The following is a 22,935-nucleotide window of genomic DNA, read 5'->3' on the forward strand; positions in this document are numbered from 1 at the left end:
TGATGAAAAATTAGAAAATTAATGATACTTTCGACTCAAATGTATCATTACTCTATACACATTTGAGTAGAGACACATACACACATGTTGAGCGAGTGACCATGGGACAAGACATGTCAGGTCGTGTTTGGTCCCTATCCAACCCTAAATATTGACCAGACCTATTTTTTGAACCCAGACTCGACCCTAAACCCGATCAGACCCGATCCTATTTGGACCTAATCATGATCGGGCCATGTCGGGTGAGCAGGTAGGGCCGGGTCCTGCTCAACCCTACTCCATATATCAAAATGTACTGGATTAAACCTCTATCCTCCAAGTATGTTTTTGCTTATGGAACTGAGTGATCATCCATAAAGAAATTCTTAAGAATTTAATTCTTGATGCGTCACAAAAGACCCTACAAAAGATGTAAAAGAAATGTATATAATTGATGATTGATACCAACTGAGAGTTGCTAAACCTTTTCTTTAAATGTCAAAACCAATCTGGTTTACAACTTTGAGAAAAGAATGACAAACATTATAGTTAATTCACTATATCCTCACTAAATTTCTTGTTGGATTCCACTCTTGGTTCTACAGAAAATTTTTGCAAAGCCATTTCTACTCTTCTCAGAAGTGTCATGATTTGGAATGGCAGCAGATGAGGTTGATGAAGATGATGAAAGTGGTGAACATTCTTCACTTTTGTTTAAGGATGGAACTAAGCTCACATTAGCAATCTTTGAAGAAATGGAATCTCTCTTAGGTGAAAATTTGTCCTTTGAATGCAACTTCCACATCTCTTCAAGGTGTGAAGGACTCGCCGGAATGCTAGCAGTATCAATAAGGAAATCTTCTATTGTAACCAGGGATTTTAACTGATGGCCCAAAGATGCTATTGTTTTCTGGCACTCAGCAAGCTTTCCAGCAGCTAGTACTAGGTCCTCCTGGCACGTAAAATATCACAAGGGATACATTAGCTGTGTAGAAAATCAATGACGAATAGAACATTCGAGCGATGTTTGGAAGAGTTTATGAAGAATTTATGAAGCACTTATGTAGGTGTTTGAAGAGCATATGAAAATTGTTTATAAGCTCTTTTTAGACTATTTCACTAAGCTTATCAGAGAAGCTTATGGAATATGCTATAGGGAGCTTGCAAGGTCATAAGCTCTAATGTGATAAGCACTTATAAACATTTACTTAAGTTGTTTACCCAAATAAGTGCTTAATTAAAAATATATTTCAATTATGAGCAACCTGCTTAATCTTCTTTTCTACACATGAGCTAGCTGTCAACCTGAGCATTTCTTCCTCCAATTCCTTATACTTCATTGCAATTTCTTCTGACATTGCCCTCTCCTTATGAACCTCTACTTCTAATAAGACAACCTTTGCAGATTTGATTTCTAGCACTTCCTCCAGGTCCTTACACTTCACTGTAATTTCATCTGACAAAGCCTTCTCCTTATCAGCCTCGGCTTTGAGCAAGTCAACCTTCGCGGTTTTGTGTTCTAGTTCTTCCTCCAAGTCCTTGCACTTCATTGCAATTTCATCTGACAAAGCCCTTTCCTTATCAACCTTTGCTTCTAATAAATCAAAGTTTGCAGATAATGTCTGAGCATCTGCCTCCATGTTCAATAGGTGATTTTCTATTATTTGCTTTGATGTGTAGGTATTTTCTAGTTCTCTTTGTAACTCCTCCAATTTATTTTCTGCCTCCCTCAACTGAAGTTGTGACTCCTCAATACACTCTTCACTATTCATCAAAGCTATCTTTAATTGAGCCTTTTCTGCTTCTATCTTCTCTAACTTGTTGTTTAGTTCTTCCATTTGTTGGTTCATTATCTCAATATCAACCCTGAGACAGTTTTCTTCATTAGTGTGTTGATTGGAAACTACTGACTCTTGGACAAGGTTTTCATTCTTAGTCTCGGGCAATGCAACAAGTTGTTCCATTTCAAGAAAATCATCCATGAGATCAATTTTAACAGAACTGGATGGAGTTGGTTGTCTGCACTTTTCATTCTTGAACTGATCAAGCTCGGCAATTAATGCGGATGCCCATGAGTCAGAACAGCTCGGCTCACACTTGTTTAGTTCTGAGCAACTCATCCAGTGAGTATTGGTCTCCAGTTTATTAAGCTGCTCACCGCTATCTGATTGACTATCTGTAAGAGATTCAACACCAAAAGAGGAAGAAGTAATAGATTTATGATCATTAACAAAGGACACTTTAGAAGTGATACTCTTCAGTCTCCGGCACTCAGCCTCAAGCTTGGCTACTCTCTTGATGCTTTCTAAATGTTGCTTACTTGCTGTCTCAGCAGCTTGAGTGCTTAAATCCCACTCAATTGTTTTGATTTCCAGCTCTTCCGATCGAGCTAGGAGCTCATGCCTTAGAGACACGTTCTCTTTCTCCAAACATTCAACCTTTTGACAAATACCAAGATATCTGGCATTAGAAGAATCTAATTTGCTCTGGAGCTCAACAAGCTTGTTTTCAAGTTCGACTTTGTCTGATTCTAAGTTAAGAGTTTTCATCACTACAGCATCATGGATATTTTCTTCCTGCTCATCCCTTGTCTGTCTTAGCTGCCTAACACACTCCTTAAGTGCACTGTCGAGATGGGAGACTCGATCTGCCAGAGCTGAATTCCTGACAGTAACTACATCAAGTTGCTTCTTTAATACTGCCACTTCTTTTTCAGCCTTTTCCCAGCCTAAGTTAACAAAAAAGACCCAATTAAGACACAATCTTAAAAACGGGTAAAGGGGCGGGAAATAAAATCCAGGAATTAAACAAGAAAATAATTATTAAGATAGTGTTATCTCTTATGATAGATCATATAGGAGCCTCTTAACATGCTAGTGACATAATCCAGATACAATTTATCATTTAATTTTTATAAACCTTACTTAATCCTCCTCTAGGAATAGGAAATTCTCTTATGTGGTTTGATTGTTCAACAACCAGCTGAATTGTTTTGTAGATACACATCTAATGGAATTGATGCTATCCAAGGAAATGCCAGAAGGATGGAATGGTAACCAAGCAATAGGAAACAGTGGTTATTTTGAAAATTAAAGAAAGCAATAGAGGAATGTACTGATTATTAATAACATTAGTTGCACCTGCAATGGCTTCTTCAGCAACTTCAGCATGCTGCTGAACCAAGTCTTCTTTGGCATTGACATTTGCAAGCGCTGGCGCTGCAGATAGCTTCTCTGACATATTCTTCAATGAGTTCAATCCACCATTTAGATCACCTTCCTTTACATTTTTTATATTGTCATTTTCTCCATTTTCATTTTTCTCTTGAGAGCAATCATTTGTGACGCCTTTAGTAGGTATAGATTTTGAGGTGACTTCTTCAGGAAATTGTGCATTCATAATCGAACTATCATTATCATCTTCCTCAGAGGCTGCAGCTTTTGACGTGACATTAGGTGAGTGATTGCCTCCATTAGGAGATACCTTTAGTTCGTCCTGCTTTCAAGGACACAAAAATACTAGACTTCTTAGGAAAAAGAAGGATAAAAGTTGATAGTACTATGTCCAGTTTGTGAAATATAGAAGCATAGCTATAACATCCTGAACTACCAGGACCACAAATCAAATTCCAGGAGGAGAAAGGCAAAAAGGAAATGAGTTTTATACTAAAGTTGTGAAAATACTTTCTTGAATGCACTCAACAAACATCAGCCACAATGGACCAATTTTCAATTTTAGCATAGCTAGTAAATTCTGGCTGTACAAAATGATAATTTATTTTCAAATATGAGTGCATAACTACATTGAACTCAAAAGATCAACAAGCTATGCCTTCTGTCACTCATTTCCAGTTATTTCTAAAATGAAAATAGAAATTTATTTCATGTTTTGCACTTGGGAGACAAACCAGGAGAAGGGCAAATAAATGTTCAATCATGGAACATTGTCCAAAATAATTACCGGTGCCACAAGAATCAAAACAAAGCATTTGTAGTGAGTGAATCATTATAAATTATGAGCACAATTCTGTGTGTATAGTTATCTACATGCAGACATTAGCATAAAATAAGAGAGACAGAGAAAGCCAAATGAAAACCATCTCAGTTTGACAGTAAGTGGCTGATAAAATTCATTCACTAAGTAAGGAATCTTTTATTTAGCATACAACAAAGGAGTCAAACTAGAATTTCAATCTTGTGACTTCAGATATAAATAAAGGTCCCAAATATTTTATGAAGGGACCAAATACTAAAACAAGTTTTAGTGCACCCTATTAAGCCATTGATGCTGAATTGGTTATCATACCTGATCATCTAAGTATCTCTCAGAATGGGATGACATGGATCCTGAACTTTCAGTTTCACCAAGGCTCTTCTCAGAAGACTTCCGCTCCCATAACCATCTCTTATTATCCATCATCGCCTCAAACAAACTAACATTAGTTTGAAAACTGAAGGGCATTCATCTGCATAGATTACCAAAAAATTGTCAAAATCAACCATAAATCCTGCTCATTATTAGAATGAAGAGAAAATTTTAAAAAATTGTAGCCAAGTCTTATTGACTCATTACACAACAGAAACTCTCACTCCAACCTACATGGTCTACCCTTCAGAAAACAGAAACACACTTCTTGTTCATCAATCATAGTGGTTTAACCCCAAAAAATAGATAACTTTGCTTAACATTCTCCACCAGCTTTTTTAGAATCCACCCTCAAACCAATAATACAGACAAAGATTACAAGAACAAAATAATGAAATATAGCTGGATTGAAATTAAAAGCCAATACCTTCTTAATGTTTTAAATCAAACTCTAAAAACCCAATGTCATGAAACAGTAGGATAAAATAGAGCTGAAGCTTATTACCAAGCACAGAATTGAAAATATCCTAAAATATGAGTTGCCCATTTCAGCCTTTGAACTGAAATGCATCAAAAGTTCCCAAAAGTCCAATGTACATTAAAAAAAATGTTCTTTATTAGCACAATATGAAGTACCCATCTTTGAACATTCAAACAAAGAACTGCAAATAAAGATTCTATGCTCTAAAATCTGTGTTAAATGACAATAATAACAATATCAGTAATGAAGCCAAAAATACAAAATTTTTAAATGTTACATACTTTCTCATAATAAAATCTTAACTTTTTAAACTTCTTAGTAATGTTTATGGTACCTGGCTCTTGATAATAAAATGGGGAGGCAAAAAATGTGTAGAATGTCAGTAACAGTAAGCATTCACATAGCAACTGCTACAACACACAGGTACTACAGAACAATATATTGGGTTAAGGGGTTTCTTCTATTTCTTGTTTTTATGTTAAATTTTTAATGTTTTCGTGTCAGATATAATAATAATCAAATAAATGTTTATTTTAATAAGGAGCCATGTGAAAGAGTTTGTGTGAAATTCAAGGGTTTTTATGAGAGTGGGGTGTGTGACCAAAATAAAACACACCGTTTCAGCTTTTTCACCAAAAATGTTTCTTATTTAATTTAGTTATTTTTTTATTTAGTAATTTGAACTTGGATTATTACTCTTGTTCCCGCTCATGAACCATAAGATTTATTGCTAATATTTATTCATTGTCCAAATTCCAAAGTTTCCATCTTATTAATGAGTGTCTCATTCTCCAATGCCAACTCCTATCTACTTTGTTGGTTTTGTTTTGTTTTTACTTGGAGTTTGTACATGCAAGTGTCCCTTTTTTGAATTTGAATTCTCACCAGGGTTCCAATATTGGAGGCTAGGAGATACAAATAAACTTGTAATTATTTTTCAATCAAATATTTTAAAATAAAAAATTATTTGTTTCCTTATATTTTAATAGTGAAATTTTGGAGCACATCTTCTCTCTCACATTGTGTGAGATACATATTTATTATCTCATTCTTTTATGTCACTTCATGTTTCAAGAGATATGATTGGCCAAGAAAAATATTTAATATTTGTGATTTTAACTTAAATAATTTTGTTTCAATCAATTAGAAGTGATGATACATGGAGTAGTACAAAAAGTGAGACATGAGATATGTTCTCATTGTGTGTCACTCCATATGTCATGATTTGTGATTGATTGAAAAAAATATTTAACTTAAAATTTTAATTATTAAGTATTTTTTTAACTAATCACAAGTCATGACATATGAAGTGACACACTATCGTAGTACAAAATATGTGGGCACTTACTAACTTGTCTTTTTTGTGTCATAATTGGCTCGTCCACTGTTTTTGTTTTGAGTGTGCTGTAACTTGACGAGGAATCCAATTACATTGTTAAAAAATTTCCTCTTGTTTTAGTTATTTGTTTTTTTTATACTACTAATTAGTATTCTATTACCTTTTTAATTGTTTGTTTGCTATGGTGTAAATTGGAGAGGGTGTTTTACCTTTTTATCACTTGTGACTTGAGAGTACAATGTAGGGTCACTAATTGCTTTCAGTCATTTTCTTTCATTTGACAAGTTTAAAAGTTGATGATGACTTCCATGCACCTCAATGCTCTCAAACAACATAGGTGCAACTATATCAAGGCATTGTTGCATTCCCACTTGTACTCCAACAAGGTGATGCCACTTCACTAATCCGATTTTCTTTTTCCACCCCCATCTTATTTTTCTTTTATATTTGAATTCTAACTTATACAATAAGAAACACATAATTAAAAAAAAAAATCAGATTTTTGGTTTAAATAAAATATATCCTACATTAAGGCAATCATCTTCAAATAGGGTAGAACAACTATAGAAAGTAGAAAATCAAAACTATTCCTACAAAAAAAAAATTCATGTATTTATATTCATATATGCTCTAAATCGAAATTTCTACTTAAACTAAAACAATTCCATTAAGTTAATTAAAATATTGGGTGATATTAAAAAATATGTTTGAGTTTACGGCAACTTCTAAAAAGTTAAAAGTAAGAGATATATTTATAGAAATATTAGCTAAAATTCCCTAAACACTTAATTTTATACAAATTCATAGTATTATAGCTAGGGATGGCAAAATGGGCTTGGCCCGACGGGCCAGTCCGTTCAGATAGGTGTTTTTAGCGGGCCGGGCTGAGGGTTTTAGCCCAAAAGCTCGTATTCAACCCGTTTTGGAAGCCCGTTTTTTAGACGGGCAATGGAATGCCGGACCGGGCTGGCCCGGCGGGCCAACATTAAGATTAAAGTTCATTTGTATATCATGTTGCTCATTGCAATTAAGATTAAACTTTTACAATTTTAACTTATGTTTGGATGCTTAAGCATATAATTCTTCATTCTCTTTGTAAAATGAACATTTAATATCTCATTACATAGTTATCTATTATCTTCACTCTTATCTGATTATTGTACTTGTTGTTGTTATGAGATAAAGGTGAAGTTTCACTGACAATTAGGGGTGTTTGAATCAAATTTAAACATTTAATTAATTGAAATGGAAAAATGGAAACTCAAACAGAATTACTGATTTTGATTCCTTTTGAAAAATTAATTGAATTCGACTGAGTTTTAATTTATATTTTTAATGTAGTTGAATTCAAATTAAATTGAGTAATATATATTTTATTGTAATTGATTTATAATACAATCGTTCTGATTCTTATACACTTTTTAAAATTTAGGAGTTATAAGCTCTATTGTGAACTAGGAGTTTAAAAGTTTAGGACTATGGTAGTTTATTGTTTAGAATTTACAAGTTTTGTACTAATGCAATATGTTATTATGAGATTGTGTCTTTTGTTTGTGATTTTTTGTTTTACAAGACATTTATGAATTGTTTGAATTATTTATTTTTGTCTAAAAGCTTTAATGTGTGTTTTGAAAAAGAAAAAAAAAAAACAAAACGGGCCAGTCCGCCGGCCTGCCAGCCCTGCTAAATATGGGGTCGGGCTGGCATTTTGAGCCCTTTTAACAATAAGGGTCGGGCCAGCCCATATTCTGACGGGTCAGGCTGGGCCGGGCCGGGCTGGCCCATATTGCCACCTCTAATTGTAGCATTTCTTTTCCTTTTTGATAATTTCTCAAAATACTATTAGGTGGGTATGCAAGGTGAAAGTAAGTTTCGCCTTACCAACATTTTACTGGGAGCATACCTGCTATTTTATAAATAATATCATTTTATGTGTCATAAGTTATGAGTGGTTAAAAAATACTTAAAATTTAAATTTTAAATTAAATATATATTTTTCAACCAATTACAATGTCATGGTACATGGAGTGACACTAAATGTGGAAAATCAGACGTAGACCCTTTTTATCTATGTTAACTTTATTTTTTATTTTGAAGTTAAGATGAGAAGTTAACTGATTTTTGAATTTAACATCTCTAATTTTTTATCTCAAGATAAGAGAATAGGAGATGACTATGAAAAAAGGGAAAATAGAAAGTGACCATCACCTGTAAAGGGTATTAAATAAAATACAATGGGAAATAAGAAATAGGAAGAATGTGATTGTGACTCATGGGACTAGAACTTGAGATTTGAGAATGGAACTCTATACCTTATATATCTGATGTCAAAATTACTTAAATTGCATATCATGTCATGTGTCATGGAATTTTACACATAGCTCGTTAATGAAGACTTGTGGCACAAATTACCTTATTAAATTTGATGGTTAACAACCTTGGCATTGATGATTCGCCAATACCCATAATTGCTTCTTCTCTTTACTTCAAACTTTATACTTTTATGATATGTCATGGTTAGCAAGTTGTTTGCTTTAAGAGAAGGGAGAAGTTAACATCACCCACATATGATTTTGATAGTTTGTTTTTACTTTATAGTTTTCATTTAATGAAAAGGATTTCCATTATCACTCACCACTACGCCAGAATAGCAAAACAACGACGTTTAAAATTATCATTTAACAACGTTTTTGAGGCGTTCTCTATGTGAATGCAATAGTACATAAGCTTATATGCAACAACGTTTTTTGAAGCGCGGTAGAAAGTAGACATTTAACAGTGCTCACTGAAGCAAGCGTTGTTAAATGTCTACTTTCCTAAATAAGACAATATCTCTATCAGACATTCTATCAAATACATGACAAGCATGTCCAACTCCACCACATTTACAATAGATTTGTTAAATTACCAACGACTTCAGCTACATTCAACCTTAAGATATTACAATACTATAAAATAGAATATTAGTAATGGGATCTTATGCAAATTGTTCATTCTTTCTCCTCCAATGTGCAAGTCCTTACATAGTGTTCATGTGTTCCTCAATGATCAATGCAAGTTGCAAATACAAATAAAAAATGTCATCTCTAAATAAATTGCAAAAATTATGAAAAAAATACAAAATTAGCGGCAATTGATAAAGAATATTTACCATTACACTCAAACCTTGTGTTCTAAACGAGTGAACCATTAAATGGATTGAATTTCATACTTTCAAATCCATAAAAATGATGTCGTTGATGGGATATTCATCCAAATCAATGAAAATGAAGTTATAAATGAATATGATGGATTGAAATTAATTCATTAAGTTTGAATATAGATAAATTAACTTAAAATATAGTTTAAATAGATTTATATTCGGGTGTAAAAGTTCAGTTTATTTTTTAATGCATTTTAGAGACTGGACACGAACACATAGTTTGGTTTCGTTCAATTAACCGCTAATTCAACTGTAAGAACCAAACTGAACTGAACTACTTTTGAATGGTTCAGTTCGATTCCACGTTTTATCATATTATTTTCTTTATAGAAAATCTCGCATCAATCTCAAAATATATTATGAGAAATATTGATTATAGAAAAAAACAAAAACACTTCAACTATATTATCAAAAAATATGAATCATAGATAACTGAGTCAAAAAATTGAAACTCATAATTATTTGTGAGTAACATATATAATAAATTATCATTGAAAAATATATATAACAATTATGTAATTTATGGAGAAAAATGAATTATCACACACACATATATATAATAATACAATCCACAATTAGTAACACACATGTATCTATTAGTAACATACATAACAATACAATTCACAATTAGTAACATATATTAATTAGTAAAATGTATAATAGTTACATACTTAACCTTACAGTTCACAATTAGTAAAACATATAATAATAGATGTATAACAATATATGATATATGTTAGTTTCAAACTTAATACCACAAAAATTGGAAGATATGTTCCAATTAATATTATGAAACCCGAGCCGGACGTCAAACTGGGAGAGTCCCAGTAGTAGGTTTAACTGGTTTAAACAGTTAAACTGTATGGTCTGACTGGGTGAATCTACGCATAATTAAAAATTTTTATCTAGAAATATATAATTATATGTTAATGTAAAGTTTTTATAATTAATAATTATGTATAATTATATTGAAGTAACATATCTTCACCTTTTTTTAGACTAAAGTTAAACAAATTATTTGAATAGTTTTAATTTTTAATTGAACAGTCTGATTTACTTCCTGGGTTAATGCGATTGAATAGTTTCAAACAGTCGGACTGGAATTTCTTCGGTCAAAGCAGTTCAACCCTCCTTCGGTTAAGACTACAAACCAAAATCATTCTCAAGTTCGGTCAGCGGTCTGGCGAGTCGAACCGTCTAGTCTGGTTCTCAAAATACTAGTTCCAAATCATCAAAACACTGAAAAACAATTTAGTAAGTGATAACATATATAATACTATCAAAATAACAATTTAGTAACATATATAATACCACAATCATACAAAAGTTGATAATTTAAGCTACAAAATTGGTTGAAAAATTTAAACAACAATAAAACACCATTCACTAAATCTATTTCTTTAATGTGGAGTTTGGTTCGGTTCCAACAATTCCTAAATTTATAAAACCATAAACCGAACTAAACATAAATGATTCATTAAAAAAATAACCAAACCACAAAACCGAACCACATTTTGTGGTTTAATTCAATTTGATTTCATCATTTTCACGGTTTAAACCAGAACCGGTTATACCCCTAATGTATATGGAATGATGATAGCTTTTCATTAATTAGCATCCAATTCTATGTGTTTGTCACCCTTACTATATATCTTAGAACTTTTCTATCCTCGTAGATTCATATATATGGAAGAGGGTTTCTTCAATTCGTTCCTACATTTCTCATTTTCCTTTTACTTTTATACACTTCATAAGTTATACATTTCACATATTGAGTATCATACGTATCATTATCAAAGTTTGAGAGTAAAAGAGGATATAAAATCTTTTTAGAAGCAAACAATAGTTATGCCTTAATCCAGTTAGGTAGATGGATATATGAATCAAAATACCTTATAATATTTTATCATAAATTAAGTTGTTGATAAAACATTGATATGTAAATATTTTTTAATCATTTCGCTTATAATTTTTCTTGACATAATTTATATTTAAAAATTGGATTAATCTTCATTTAATCTATTTTATTATTATATATTGTAATGGTTTCTATTTAATATTGTGTTGTCTAATTGATCCTATACATGGTAACTCATAAGAAGAATAAAAGGTGAAAACTATCACATAACATTATCCATAATGAATTACTTTTCAATATATTGAATACTTTTAAAAAAAAAATGAATCACTTTTTAAATTATGTATTTTTTTATTGAATACATGAATTGTTCTCACATTAAGTGGATTTAGTACTTTTTCTTTGAAGTAATATATTACTAATATCTTATATTGATGTGGTACGTAAAATATTAAATGAAATTCAATTTTGTCTATGTATGGTTTGACTAATATTGGATTTACTATATACTATATGACATAGAACTTATTAATAGGGGAAATTTCACAAAACCTCCTTGAACATTATGTTTTTTGCATGTAAATATTATAGACTACTTTTTCTTCCTAATTATTCCTCAAACTTTAACTATTAATAAAATTATTCCCTACATATATACAATTATAAATTACTAACAATAAAGTTGGAATCAGCACACATTATGCGTAAGGTTGAGTGCTTGTGAATTTACTTATTAGAAATATTCACAATTCTTATTAAAGCTATAGACATGTATATGATTGCAATCCATATAATTGAATATTTGATTCATTCTCCTCCCACCAGGTAAAGCATAAGTAATCCCATTCCAATGATCACCTGTGTCATCCATAAGCATGAACAATTTTCTAAATCACTTATCAAGTAATTATTTCATCTTGAAATTGTATTCCATAACAAGCTCAAATTATTATATATCACTTCTTTGGGATATTATGATAATTAATCTCAAGGCAATCGTAAAAGGTCTTCAACTTACAATTTTCTTCATGCTAAAGTATAAGCTAGACTACAATGTTGATAGAGAATCAAATATAACCAATAATTGGTGTACTAAAGTGATGTCCATGATCAATATTTAAAATTTGATGTATGTAAGGATCAAATTCACCGATAGTTAAAGTTTAAGGAATAATTATGAAAAAAATAGTTTATGATGTCTACTTGCAAAAATATAAAATTTAAGGGGGTTTGTGAATTTTTCCTAAAAATTATATATGGATAGAAACTACTTTCTCCTATTATTATATTCATTAAAATGTTAGTTAGAAGACATTTCAATGTTATTTCATTTTGTTGTTATATAGGTAATATATGGTAGAAATATCTTATGTTCACAAATTGTATTATCCACATATTATTTGGTCAAAAAATATTAAATTATTAAATTAAGATCGTCTTTAATATTGGAGAGTTTAATATTAAACTCAAATTCTAACTCATGTAATATAAAAAAAATAAAGGTCTAATATTTTTATCATTTTTAAATTAATTAAATAAAAAACTTATATATTCTTGCAAATCTCATATTAGAATATGATGATAAAAGATAGTTAAATTTTTTTAATATTATTTTATTAAAAAACAAATAAAATCTAAACCCTTTATTTTTTTTAATATCACATGTCGAGATCTGCGTCCAATATTGGACTCTATATCTACTCCATTATGTGTGTTGATTCTTTGATATTATAAAATAATAATTATCTCTTCCATTTGCATAGCAAGTTTATTAGTATTTGGAATGGAGTTTTCTATCACTGCCACGTTTCAAATATCATTTGTGTCTTTTTTGGTGCTTTTATCGGTTGCTACATCACAGTTGAACCCTTGTAATTTCCCAGCCATATTTAATTTCGGTGCATCAAACTCAGATACTGGTGGCTTCTCAGCTGCTCTTAGTGCATTGAAACCACCATTTGGAGAAACCTTTTTTCACAGACCTGCTGGAAGAATCTCTGATGGTCGCATCATTCTTGATTTCATAGGTAATTAATTGCTATCTATTTTCGGTTAATTCATGGAACATTTCTACTTTTATTTACTAAATACCTGAATTAAGTTCGTTTATTTAATAAACTAGTAAATTCATATTTGATACCTGAATTATATATTATTCAATTTATTATATTTATGAATCAATAATAATTAAATATAAATAATAAATGATATATTAAAAAATCATTAACTTGTTCTCCCTTCTTTGTTATATCCGAGGAGATATTCCTTTGCATTAAGATAAATTATTTCAACTCTTATATTATTAATAATTTTTTATAAAAATAAATTAGGTTTATTCACTCGTTACTTAATAATTATATATCATTTGTCTAAAATTGAGAAAATTTAAATATCAATAAATATAAAATTAAATAGTTTCAATTTTCATATAGTTTAAAACCATGTTCCCATAATCTTGATACATGCATAAAAAGAATATACTAAACTATTTTAGATTTTTATTAATTTTGATATGAAAATATATTTGATAAAAACTTTTAGGATTTGGCTAAATTTATTTTATATAAAACTTATTAATGATGTAATAGTTAATATAATTTATCTCGGTACATTTGTACCTCTCTTAATATTGTACATTATTTAAAAATTGGTTTATGCCATGAAAGAATAATATTAATAATCACAAGGATAGGATGTGATACTTTAGGTAGTAATTATGACTCACAAGTCAAATAAATTCATGATACGACAATGTGTAATAAGTCATCATATAATATTTACACTAATAATAGATAAAAAACAATAAGTATCTCACTCAGTTTGTCCAGTATCTAACTCACTTTGCTTGTGTGGTAAATATGAGTATAATTGTGTGTATGTAAATATGAGATATTGGGACTATTTTTTCTCTTCATAACTATGTACTCTGTATGATATTATTGAATAATAACTATTCGATCGCACATTTGATATATACGTGACCTCAGCGGAAAGTTATGGACTTCCCTATCTGAGTGCTTACCTCGATTCTCTTGGAACCAATTTCTCACATGGAGCAAACTTTGCAACTTTGGGTTCAACAATTCGTCCCCCTGGACAAAATGCTCCAAGTCCTTTCTACCTTAATCTACAATACTCTCAATTCATGAATTTCATACCCAAGACACAATACATCAGACAACAAGGTGATAAATATATGAACAACTTGTATAGATATACTCCTCTATATATATATATATATATAGATGAATGAGTCTGGATTCTCTCCTATAATAGAGAGGCTAGTATTAACCTAGGATTATGATACGTGGCAAATCAATCTTTAATGGGCAAGATTTAAAATGCAAAAATATATTTTGTTTCATATTTTTTTAAGTAACATCCATGACAATTCAGAACTTATGAGAAAGAAAACACAGATAGAAAAAGACATCATCAAAACTTATATTTCTTCCCTCTAAAATCCTTGAAGTATATAAGCACAAAGTATAGAAAAGTCTAATAGTCATATCTTGTTTTTTAATTCTGTGCCTCTCCGGGCCACCGCCTACCATGCTACCGGTGAGCCACTATTGAAGAAGAAGAAAAAGGACTAGCTTCAAGCCAATAGGGCTTATTGTTCTCTAGTTGTGTTTGTATTTTCTCTTTCCTATTGCAGCAATGGAGTAGTTGAAGAGGAAGATAGAACATATTTTTTGAATTAATTTAATTAAAAATATGTTTTTGCATTTTAAATCTTGGCCATTAAAAATTGATTTGCCACGTGTCATAATCCTACGTTAGTATTAGGCTATTGGCCTCTCCAGATCCGGACTCTATATATATGAGTTAGACTCCTCTCCATTAATGAAGAGGTAAGTAGTGGAAAAATACATTAAAAACTCAAAAGACAATGACATTTATAACCTTTACTTTTTATTGGAATTATAATTTTGGTCTTAAAAATACACTACAAAATATAACTTGTCTCTCCATTAATGGAGAGAAGTCTTACTCCTATATATATATATATATATATTTGTGATTTAAATACTTGATTTAACTTGTTTTTGCCCATGTCCAGGAGGCATATTTGCAACCTTGATACCCAAACAAGAGTATTTTTCTAAAGCTTTATACACATTTGATATTGGTCAAAATGATCTCACAGCTCTGATTTTCGGTAACATGACTAAAGAACAAGTGAAAGCTTCTGTATCTGATATAGTCAAGACTTTCTCCGAAAATGTTAAGGTTGCTCAATACCCATCTATTGATATTTTATTATGAGTTTAATTTTAATACACTGTAGATAACTTTTAATATAGTTTCCATGAGAGCCAAACATTTTTAATGTGACAATTTCTATGTAAAAATATATATTCTTTATTAGTGCATATCAATCAAGTACTTTTATTATTGTGCTAATTAATTCAAATTGGTCTTGATTGGTGAACTTGGTGATGAAGAACATATACAATTTGGGGGCTAGATCATTCTGGATACACAACACAGGTCCCCTTGGTTGCCTCTCTTTATTTTTGACCAAATTCCCATCTGCTGAGAAGGATGAGTATGGTTGTGCAAAGGCAAATAATGAAGTAGCTCAATATTTCAATCAGCAATTGAAGGAAGCCTTAGCTCAACTTCGTAAGGAATTTCCTGATGCAGCAATAACATATGTAGATATCTATTCTGCTAAGCTCTCTCTTTTCCAAGACCCAAAGAAATACGGTAAGTCACATAAGAGTTTTTATATTGTCAATGTATCATTCATATTAAATCATCATTGATATTTTTAAATATAAGCAATACAAATGAATAATGAATAATATATTGACTATATATAAACATTTGTACAAATGATATATAGATATTACACTCGATTTTTTAAAGCTACATAATTCATTATATTAATGTGCAGGATTTGAACTGCCACATGTTGCTTGCTGTGGCTATGGAGGGGAGTACAACTTCGATAGTGGTGAATATTGTGGGGGAACCATAAACGTAAATGGGACTAACATTTTAGTGGGTTCATGTAAAAACCCTTCTGCTAGAATACTTTGGGATGGGATACATTACACTGAGGCAGCTAATAAGGTTGTCTTTGATAAAATCTCAACGGGAGCTTTCTCAGATCCACCTGTACCCTTGAATATGACATGTCATAGAAGTTTCACCAAAAACTAATTACCTTAATTTCTTTTGCTGAATAAAACTGAGAGTAATTATCATTCTAGTCACTAATGTTTTTTGATCTTATCAGTTTGATCCACATTTGAAATTTTTGGTGACTATTTTGAGTTTTTTAATCTTTGAAAAATCAAACTAAACTGCTAAGGTCAAAAAAACGTGAAGAACTAAAATAGATAATTACTTCAAAACTAATTAGTTTTTATTGCCTTATAATAGCAGCAACCTGTAATATGAATAGAGAAAATAAGTTGTTGATAAATATAATTTTATACTGTTGTGATAAAATACACATCATTAATGATTATTATTATTTCTTAAATAAAAATAAAGTATTAATGATGAATGATATGTTAATGGTGAATTACAAGTCTATGACTATACTCTTTTCTATTCCACCAAAAAAATTTGACTATAGAAGACATGTAAAATACATTTGTACCCCATTATTTTTATTACATTACTTAACATTTTTTCCACATAGATAAGTCTCAATGATCCAGTAAATTCTCATACAATATATCTATATGACTATATGTTCATGTTGCATTTTTCTTGCAACTTCTATAAAATGCCTTTCGTTATACACAGAACCCTAAAATAACACATAAAAAATGTCATACATTTGTAGTTAAAGAAACTATGATTATTGTTTATTGAATATATGTGATGTCTCAAATAAACTGTATGCCTTAATTGCATAGATATTATTAGTCCCTCATCTTTTGACTCTCTTGCTTTAATTCCTCTATTTTATTTTGATGACTTGTGCACTATATTATACTCTTTGTTAGCCTAATATCACATAACATACCTAACAGATTTTCAGTTGGAATCAAGATCGCACTCAATATTAATATTATTAATACGAGTGGGGATTCTCTCCATTATCGGAGAAAGAAATACTACTTTTACATTAATTTTAAGACAAAAAGTATCATTACAAATGTAAATAAAAATATATAATTGTCATTTCATTTTATTTTTTGTCTTGTTTTACATAATATTTCCCTCTTTATTACTGATCTTGGCTCCATTAACACATGCTTGGTTAATACTTCACATGCATGCAAAGCGGTAATAGGTTAGCCACATAAGCAATGGACTTAAGTAATGAAAGATGAATATAAATGAAGAAACTAACAATATACAAGTTGAAAAGCTTAGGATTAAATTATTAAAATTTGCTAGTATCAATGTTTTTGCAACAGTATATTATTTAGATTTTTGATTCATGAATCAATGTATTAATGCATAACAGAAATGTAAATGAAGGAGAAATGAAATTGAGCTTCACTCACTCAATGCAGAAGAATATGAATGAAAACACTCTTATGATCGAATAATACCTCTCTTATTATTAATAAACCATGAATAACTTTCTTGATTTATAATAGAAGGAGCTATATCCTATTTATACTAAACTAAAAAGCCTAATTAACAAGGTTGAAACTGAAATAATTAACATAACAAACTTAACAAAAAAAACAGAATAGAGAAGACTTTTCCTAAAGGGGCATTTAGGTAATGCATTATGTTCCTTGACATTGGTGACTTTGATGCTTGTGTGTTTTGTGTTGTGAGTATTGCCTGCTGAAGTTTCTAGAGTAATGATTGCTGCTATGCTTGTGTTTCCTTGGCTTGATGAATTGGTTTTATGTTTGACTGGTTCAGTGGGTGTTCGGTGGTTGAGTTTTATGTGTTTGTCTAATAATGCATTCATGGAAGTTTGCTTCCAATGATTTATTTAAATTCCCTTCATTCGTTAGTGACCAACCATGCGTCAAAAATTATCTTATGAGAGTTGAATTGAAAAAGTCCTCCTACTATTTTTACCCCCTAAAAAAAGGTGTCCCATTATAAAGTTCCAAATTCTCAGTTCCTTTGTTACTTGCCTAATTTTTCCTCAAATGGAGTTTCTTAGTAATACAAAGTTTCATATCCGATTTGTTCCTTTCTTTACGATTTTATTAGTTGTAACTACAATATTGAACTCTGTCGTTGCCAAAGGACCTTGTAATTTCCCAGCCATATTTAACTTTGGTGCCTCAAACTCAGATACTGGTGGCTACTCAGTTTCCATGAAGGCACTGAAGTCACCATATGGAGAAACTTATTTCCATAGACCAGCAGGAAGATATTCTGATGGCCGTATCATTCTTGATTTCATAGGTTATTATTTTTATCACTTTTCTCAATGTTACATGTCTAATGTAGCGAGATATGAAATAGTACTTATAATACTTTTGTTGTCCAATTTATGTGTTCTGTAATGACTCATATTTTATAAATATTACATTAATATTAGTTATGGACTTAAGCTGATGTAAAATGGTTTGGGTAGAGGAAGAATAGTCAAACACAAATCATTATTATCTAATAATACATAATGGTAGCCTTTCAACGCTCCCAGAGACTAAGGGTGGAAACAGGTCAGGCCAGGCCAGACTTTGCCTTAAACAGTCCAGCCTATATAGCACATAGGAGTCTAGGCCTAGCCTGTTAGCATGTTTAAAAAAAAATTCAAAGCCTAGGCCTGTTTAAAAGTCTGGTCTGGCCTGTTAGCCTGTTTAAAGGCCTATTATACTATATGCTCATGAAATAGGCTACCATGTCTACATTTTAATGGGCTTATAGGCTTATTTTTAGTTAGACCCATCTAATTCTAATAATTAAATTATATTTTTTTATACATTTTTATATTAATATTACACATATATAATAATATTGCTATATTAAAACAGTATAATTTCAACATTCTTATATAATATAGCTAAATAGGCCGGCCTGTTAGACTTTATAGGCCTTTTAGGTGGCCTATAGCCTGGCCTGTTAAGCTAAATAGGCTTTTTAGAAAGTCTGAGCCTGGTCTGTTCGTGAAAAAAGCCTGGCCTGACCTAGCCTGTTATAGGCTAGGTAATAGGCCTCTGATAGGCGGCCTGACCTGTTTCTACCCTTACCAGAGACGTAGACACAATTGGCTGAACTTCGTTAACAAATCTCTTGTGTTATTCTCTTTTGGTTGAAGACGTGGTGTCTCACTTATGGCTCTCCACTCTTCCCATACTTCAGTAACAATGGAACTCTCCAGTAATTGGAGGCTCTCCTGTCGCGCGGATCCAACATTATGTTTCTTACATTTACCCTTTTTTCTTTATCACAATAGAACTTGTCATATTTTAATGCAGAAACTTTACAAATAACATTATTGTTGTTGTACTAAGTTAAGCACTCAAATAATGTATTACTTTTATACATTAGCATGTTCTCTACCATATGATTTAATTCTAATCTTGATACATAATCTTGTAATTTCAGCACAAAATTTTGGACTCCCTTATCTCAGCCCTTACCTTGATTCTCTAGGATCTAATTTCTCAACTGGTGCAAATTTCGGAACAGCAGGATCTACGATCCAACCACAATCTAATTATTCAATTGTTGGTTATGTATTCAGTCCTTTCTCCTTAGACGTGCAGTACAATCAATTCATAAATTTCATACCCAGAACAAAATTCTTCAGAGAAAAAGGTAAATTTATAGTTATATTTGCTAAAGTACTAAGTATAATATCAATTAAGAATATGAGTTTAGAACCATTATAATATTAACATGAGAAATTTTGTCTAATGAGCTAACTTATAATTTGAAATTAGACCCAATTATTTTAACAATCTGTTTATGTGATTATGAGTTCTAATTAAGAACATGGTTACCTTTTTTGTTCTAATTGGACAGGAGGCATATTTGCAACGTTGATGCCCAAAGAAGAGCATTTTTCTAAAGCCTTATACACATATGATATTGGTCAAAATGATCTTACTGCTAGCTTTGCTAGTTTCAGGCCTATAAAGCAAATTATTGATTCTATACCCGATATAGTGAAGAAATTCACAGAAAATGTTAAGGTAGTTAAATACCCTTCTACTGGTATTAGATAAAATGGTTTCTACATTAGTAATTAGATTTCTTTACATTAATATCATATCATTTACAATTCATGTATTACACCCATTATTTAGTTAATTTATTTTTATAAGCTTTACTAATTTATATTTCTAAATTGATGAAGAACATATACAACCTGGGTGGGAGATCATTTTGGATACACAGCATAGGGCCCCTTGGTTGCCACTCTTCATTTTTGTCTGATCATCCAATTGGTGAAAGGGATGAATATGGTTGTATAAAGGAATTAAATGAAGTATGTAAACATTTCAACTTAAATCTTAAAGAAGCCCTAGCTCAACTTCGCAAGGATCTTCCTAATGCAGCAATAACATATGTAGATATTTATTCTGCTAAGTACTCTCTTTTCCAAGATCCAAAAAAATATGGTAAGTCCAATCAAATCCATCTCATTAATTGTCACATTGTAGTTAATACATAATCTAGCTCAATTGATATATTTACTAGACATGAAATAAAATGTGTGTTTCTTCGTCTAATTAAAAAAGAAAATATATGTGAATAAAATTTATCATCATATCAAAAGATAACTCACCTCATTTCGCCAAAAAAAAAATATGACATGTGTATTGCTTTGTTTTCAAAGTAATTTTATAAAAAAATGATGAAATCTGACACATGTCATGATTTTAATGCCCGTAAGAGATAATTTATCTCTTTGTATCACGAGATACTCTATTCTAATAAAAGAATCTCAATCATTCATCATATTGGACAGAACAATGATTTAAAGTTTCATAAACATGTAGGATTTGAGGATCCACAAGTTGCTTGTTGTGGCTATGGAGGGAAGTATAATTGCAACCTTATGGTTGGATGTGGGAACACTATTAAGGTAAATGGGACTGAAATTTCAGCAGGTTCATGTGGAAAAGCTTCTGTTAGAGTTATGTGGGATGGTACACATTACACAGAGGCAGCAAACAAAGTAGTATTTGATAAAATTTCTAGCGGGGCTTTCACAGATCCACCTATTCCTTTGAATATGGCATGTCTCAGAAGCATAGATACAAAATTTTAGTTGCTTGCTAGTGCACCCGTTTCAATTATAAATTAATAAGCTTAGTCTTTATATGATTTTCTTCCCTATAAAAATAATCATTAGTTTTAATTCAGATCATTAATACAAAAAATTTGTCTCTATTTCTTTATCCACTTCATCACTTAAATTTTGTATCTATTTCTTTTCTACTGGTTCACATGATCATGAAAGAAAAGATAACATTTACATATCCATATTCATTATGTTTTTTTTATTTTATTCATTATGTCTTGTCAATATTTTCAATGGTAAATAATTCAATTTTAATATTTTATTTCAATTTCAATTTATTAACTACCCTTTTTGGCTATTTTATGGCCAACAGGGTCAGAAGGGGTAATAAATTTAGTTCATCCAAGTACAACCCTATATCTACGTGTGCGTATGTATTTTTAAAGAGCCAAGTTTGGGATGTTTGATTTATGAGAATAATTGTTGAAAAGAATTCATAATATTATGTCTGAATTGAAAAATAATACAATTAAAACAAGTATCTACTATAACCAATGAGAGTCGTAAGGTTGTGTGGTCAAGTGGAAGGTTATTATGAAATCAGATTTTTTGTGTTCGGGGTATTGAAATTTTTGTTTATGTTTAGGTGAAATACAATTTTGGATACTGTTTAATAATAAGTTAAATGTGTTTGATAGCCCTATGAGTTAGATAAATATATCATGGTTATACACACCTCTTACATTCTTCAAACAATATAGTCTAAGACTAATCAATTTTGCTGCATTAAAAAAATACCAGTGTGTTTTGCCACCGAATAAAACATTTTTCACATATGACATCAAATTTCTCTTAACATGCTCAAAATTTTTAACCAATAATAAAAAAATGCTATGCCTTTATTCTTACCGCATGTAATTATGTCACACTACAATCAAGGATCTCAAACTTGTATCACACTAATTATACACCTATACTAAGCTGAGGGATAGAAGAACATATATTTTAACTAACCTATATTATTGGAAAAGAATAATCTATAATATGGAGAGAATCCTTGCCTTATATTGTTATATAATAATCACTTATACACATGTTTAGAAGAACTTGTATATAAGTTGTATTTTTTATAAGCTAACTTTGCTAATTTCCATTTCATAATCTAACGAAAACATGCTTACACTTACTTATAGGAATGACAAAAATATACACACTCATACATCTCATAAATTTATTTTTAATTAAAGATTATATAATATATTATTATTTTGATGTTATATATAATATATTTTATTATTATTTTATCATATATTATAGTAAATGAACTATATTGGCACAATCGACTATATATGTGTTATTATCTATACTATTAATAAAGATAAAACAAGTAATAATTATCATGTATGGTATAATTTTTAAATTCTATTTTATTTTTTTTAACCCCTCTCATTAATAAATAGAAACTTCATTTTGCTTTCATTTTTTCATTAATACATTATTACTCATCCACACATTCTTTTTTATCTTCTTTCTTTTTCAACCCAAAAATAAAATAATAGCACATAAAAAAAAA

At 30.5% G+C, this 22,935-nt stretch overlaps 3 protein-coding genes across 6 annotated transcripts; 2 read left to right on the forward strand and 1 right to left on the reverse strand.

Annotated features, from left to right (window-relative positions):
- Nucleotides 396-5,357, reverse strand: LOC109355735 (filament-like plant protein). 4 transcript variants are annotated; one of them, XM_019598934.1, is made up of 6 exons: nt 5,160-5,357; nt 4,285-4,444; nt 3,120-3,474; nt 1,245-2,707; nt 501-931; nt 396-463 (listed from the first exon to the last, which is right to left on the reverse strand). In XM_019598934.1, the coding sequence occupies exons 2-5, from the start codon at nt 4,438-4,440 to the stop codon at nt 548-550; spliced, it is 2,358 nt and encodes a 785-aa protein (XP_019454479.1). In that variant the 5' UTR covers nt 4,441-4,444; nt 5,160-5,357; the 3' UTR covers nt 396-463; nt 501-547. The 4 variants fall into 4 exon arrangements, with proteins under 4 accessions (XP_019454479.1, XP_019454480.1, XP_019454481.1 ...); XM_019598935.1 differs by adding an exon at nt 4,981-5,006 and having other exon boundaries at nt 396-931; XM_019598936.1 differs by having other exon boundaries at nt 396-931; nt 1,245-1,337; nt 1,548-2,707; nt 5,160-5,356.
- On the forward strand, nt 13,008-16,396 carry LOC109356314 (esterase-like). Its single transcript, XM_019599641.1, has 5 exons — nt 13,008-13,251; nt 14,212-14,409; nt 15,288-15,457; nt 15,673-15,937; nt 16,128-16,396. The coding sequence occupies exons 1-5, from the start codon at nt 13,008-13,010 to the stop codon at nt 16,394-16,396; spliced, it is 1,146 nt and encodes a 381-aa protein (XP_019455186.1).
- Nucleotides 18,282-21,449, forward strand: LOC109356019 (esterase-like). Its single transcript, XM_019599338.1, has 5 exons — nt 18,282-18,571; nt 19,718-19,930; nt 20,138-20,307; nt 20,472-20,736; nt 21,118-21,449. The coding sequence occupies exons 1-5, from the start codon at nt 18,310-18,312 to the stop codon at nt 21,387-21,389; spliced, it is 1,182 nt and encodes a 393-aa protein (XP_019454883.1). The 5' UTR covers nt 18,282-18,309; the 3' UTR covers nt 21,390-21,449.

The sequence above is a fragment of the Lupinus angustifolius genome, chromosome LG09 (genome assembly GCF_001865875.1).
Source record: "Lupinus angustifolius cultivar Tanjil chromosome LG09, LupAngTanjil_v1.0, whole genome shotgun sequence".
NCBI lineage: Eukaryota > Viridiplantae > Streptophyta > Magnoliopsida > Fabales > Fabaceae > Lupinus > Lupinus angustifolius.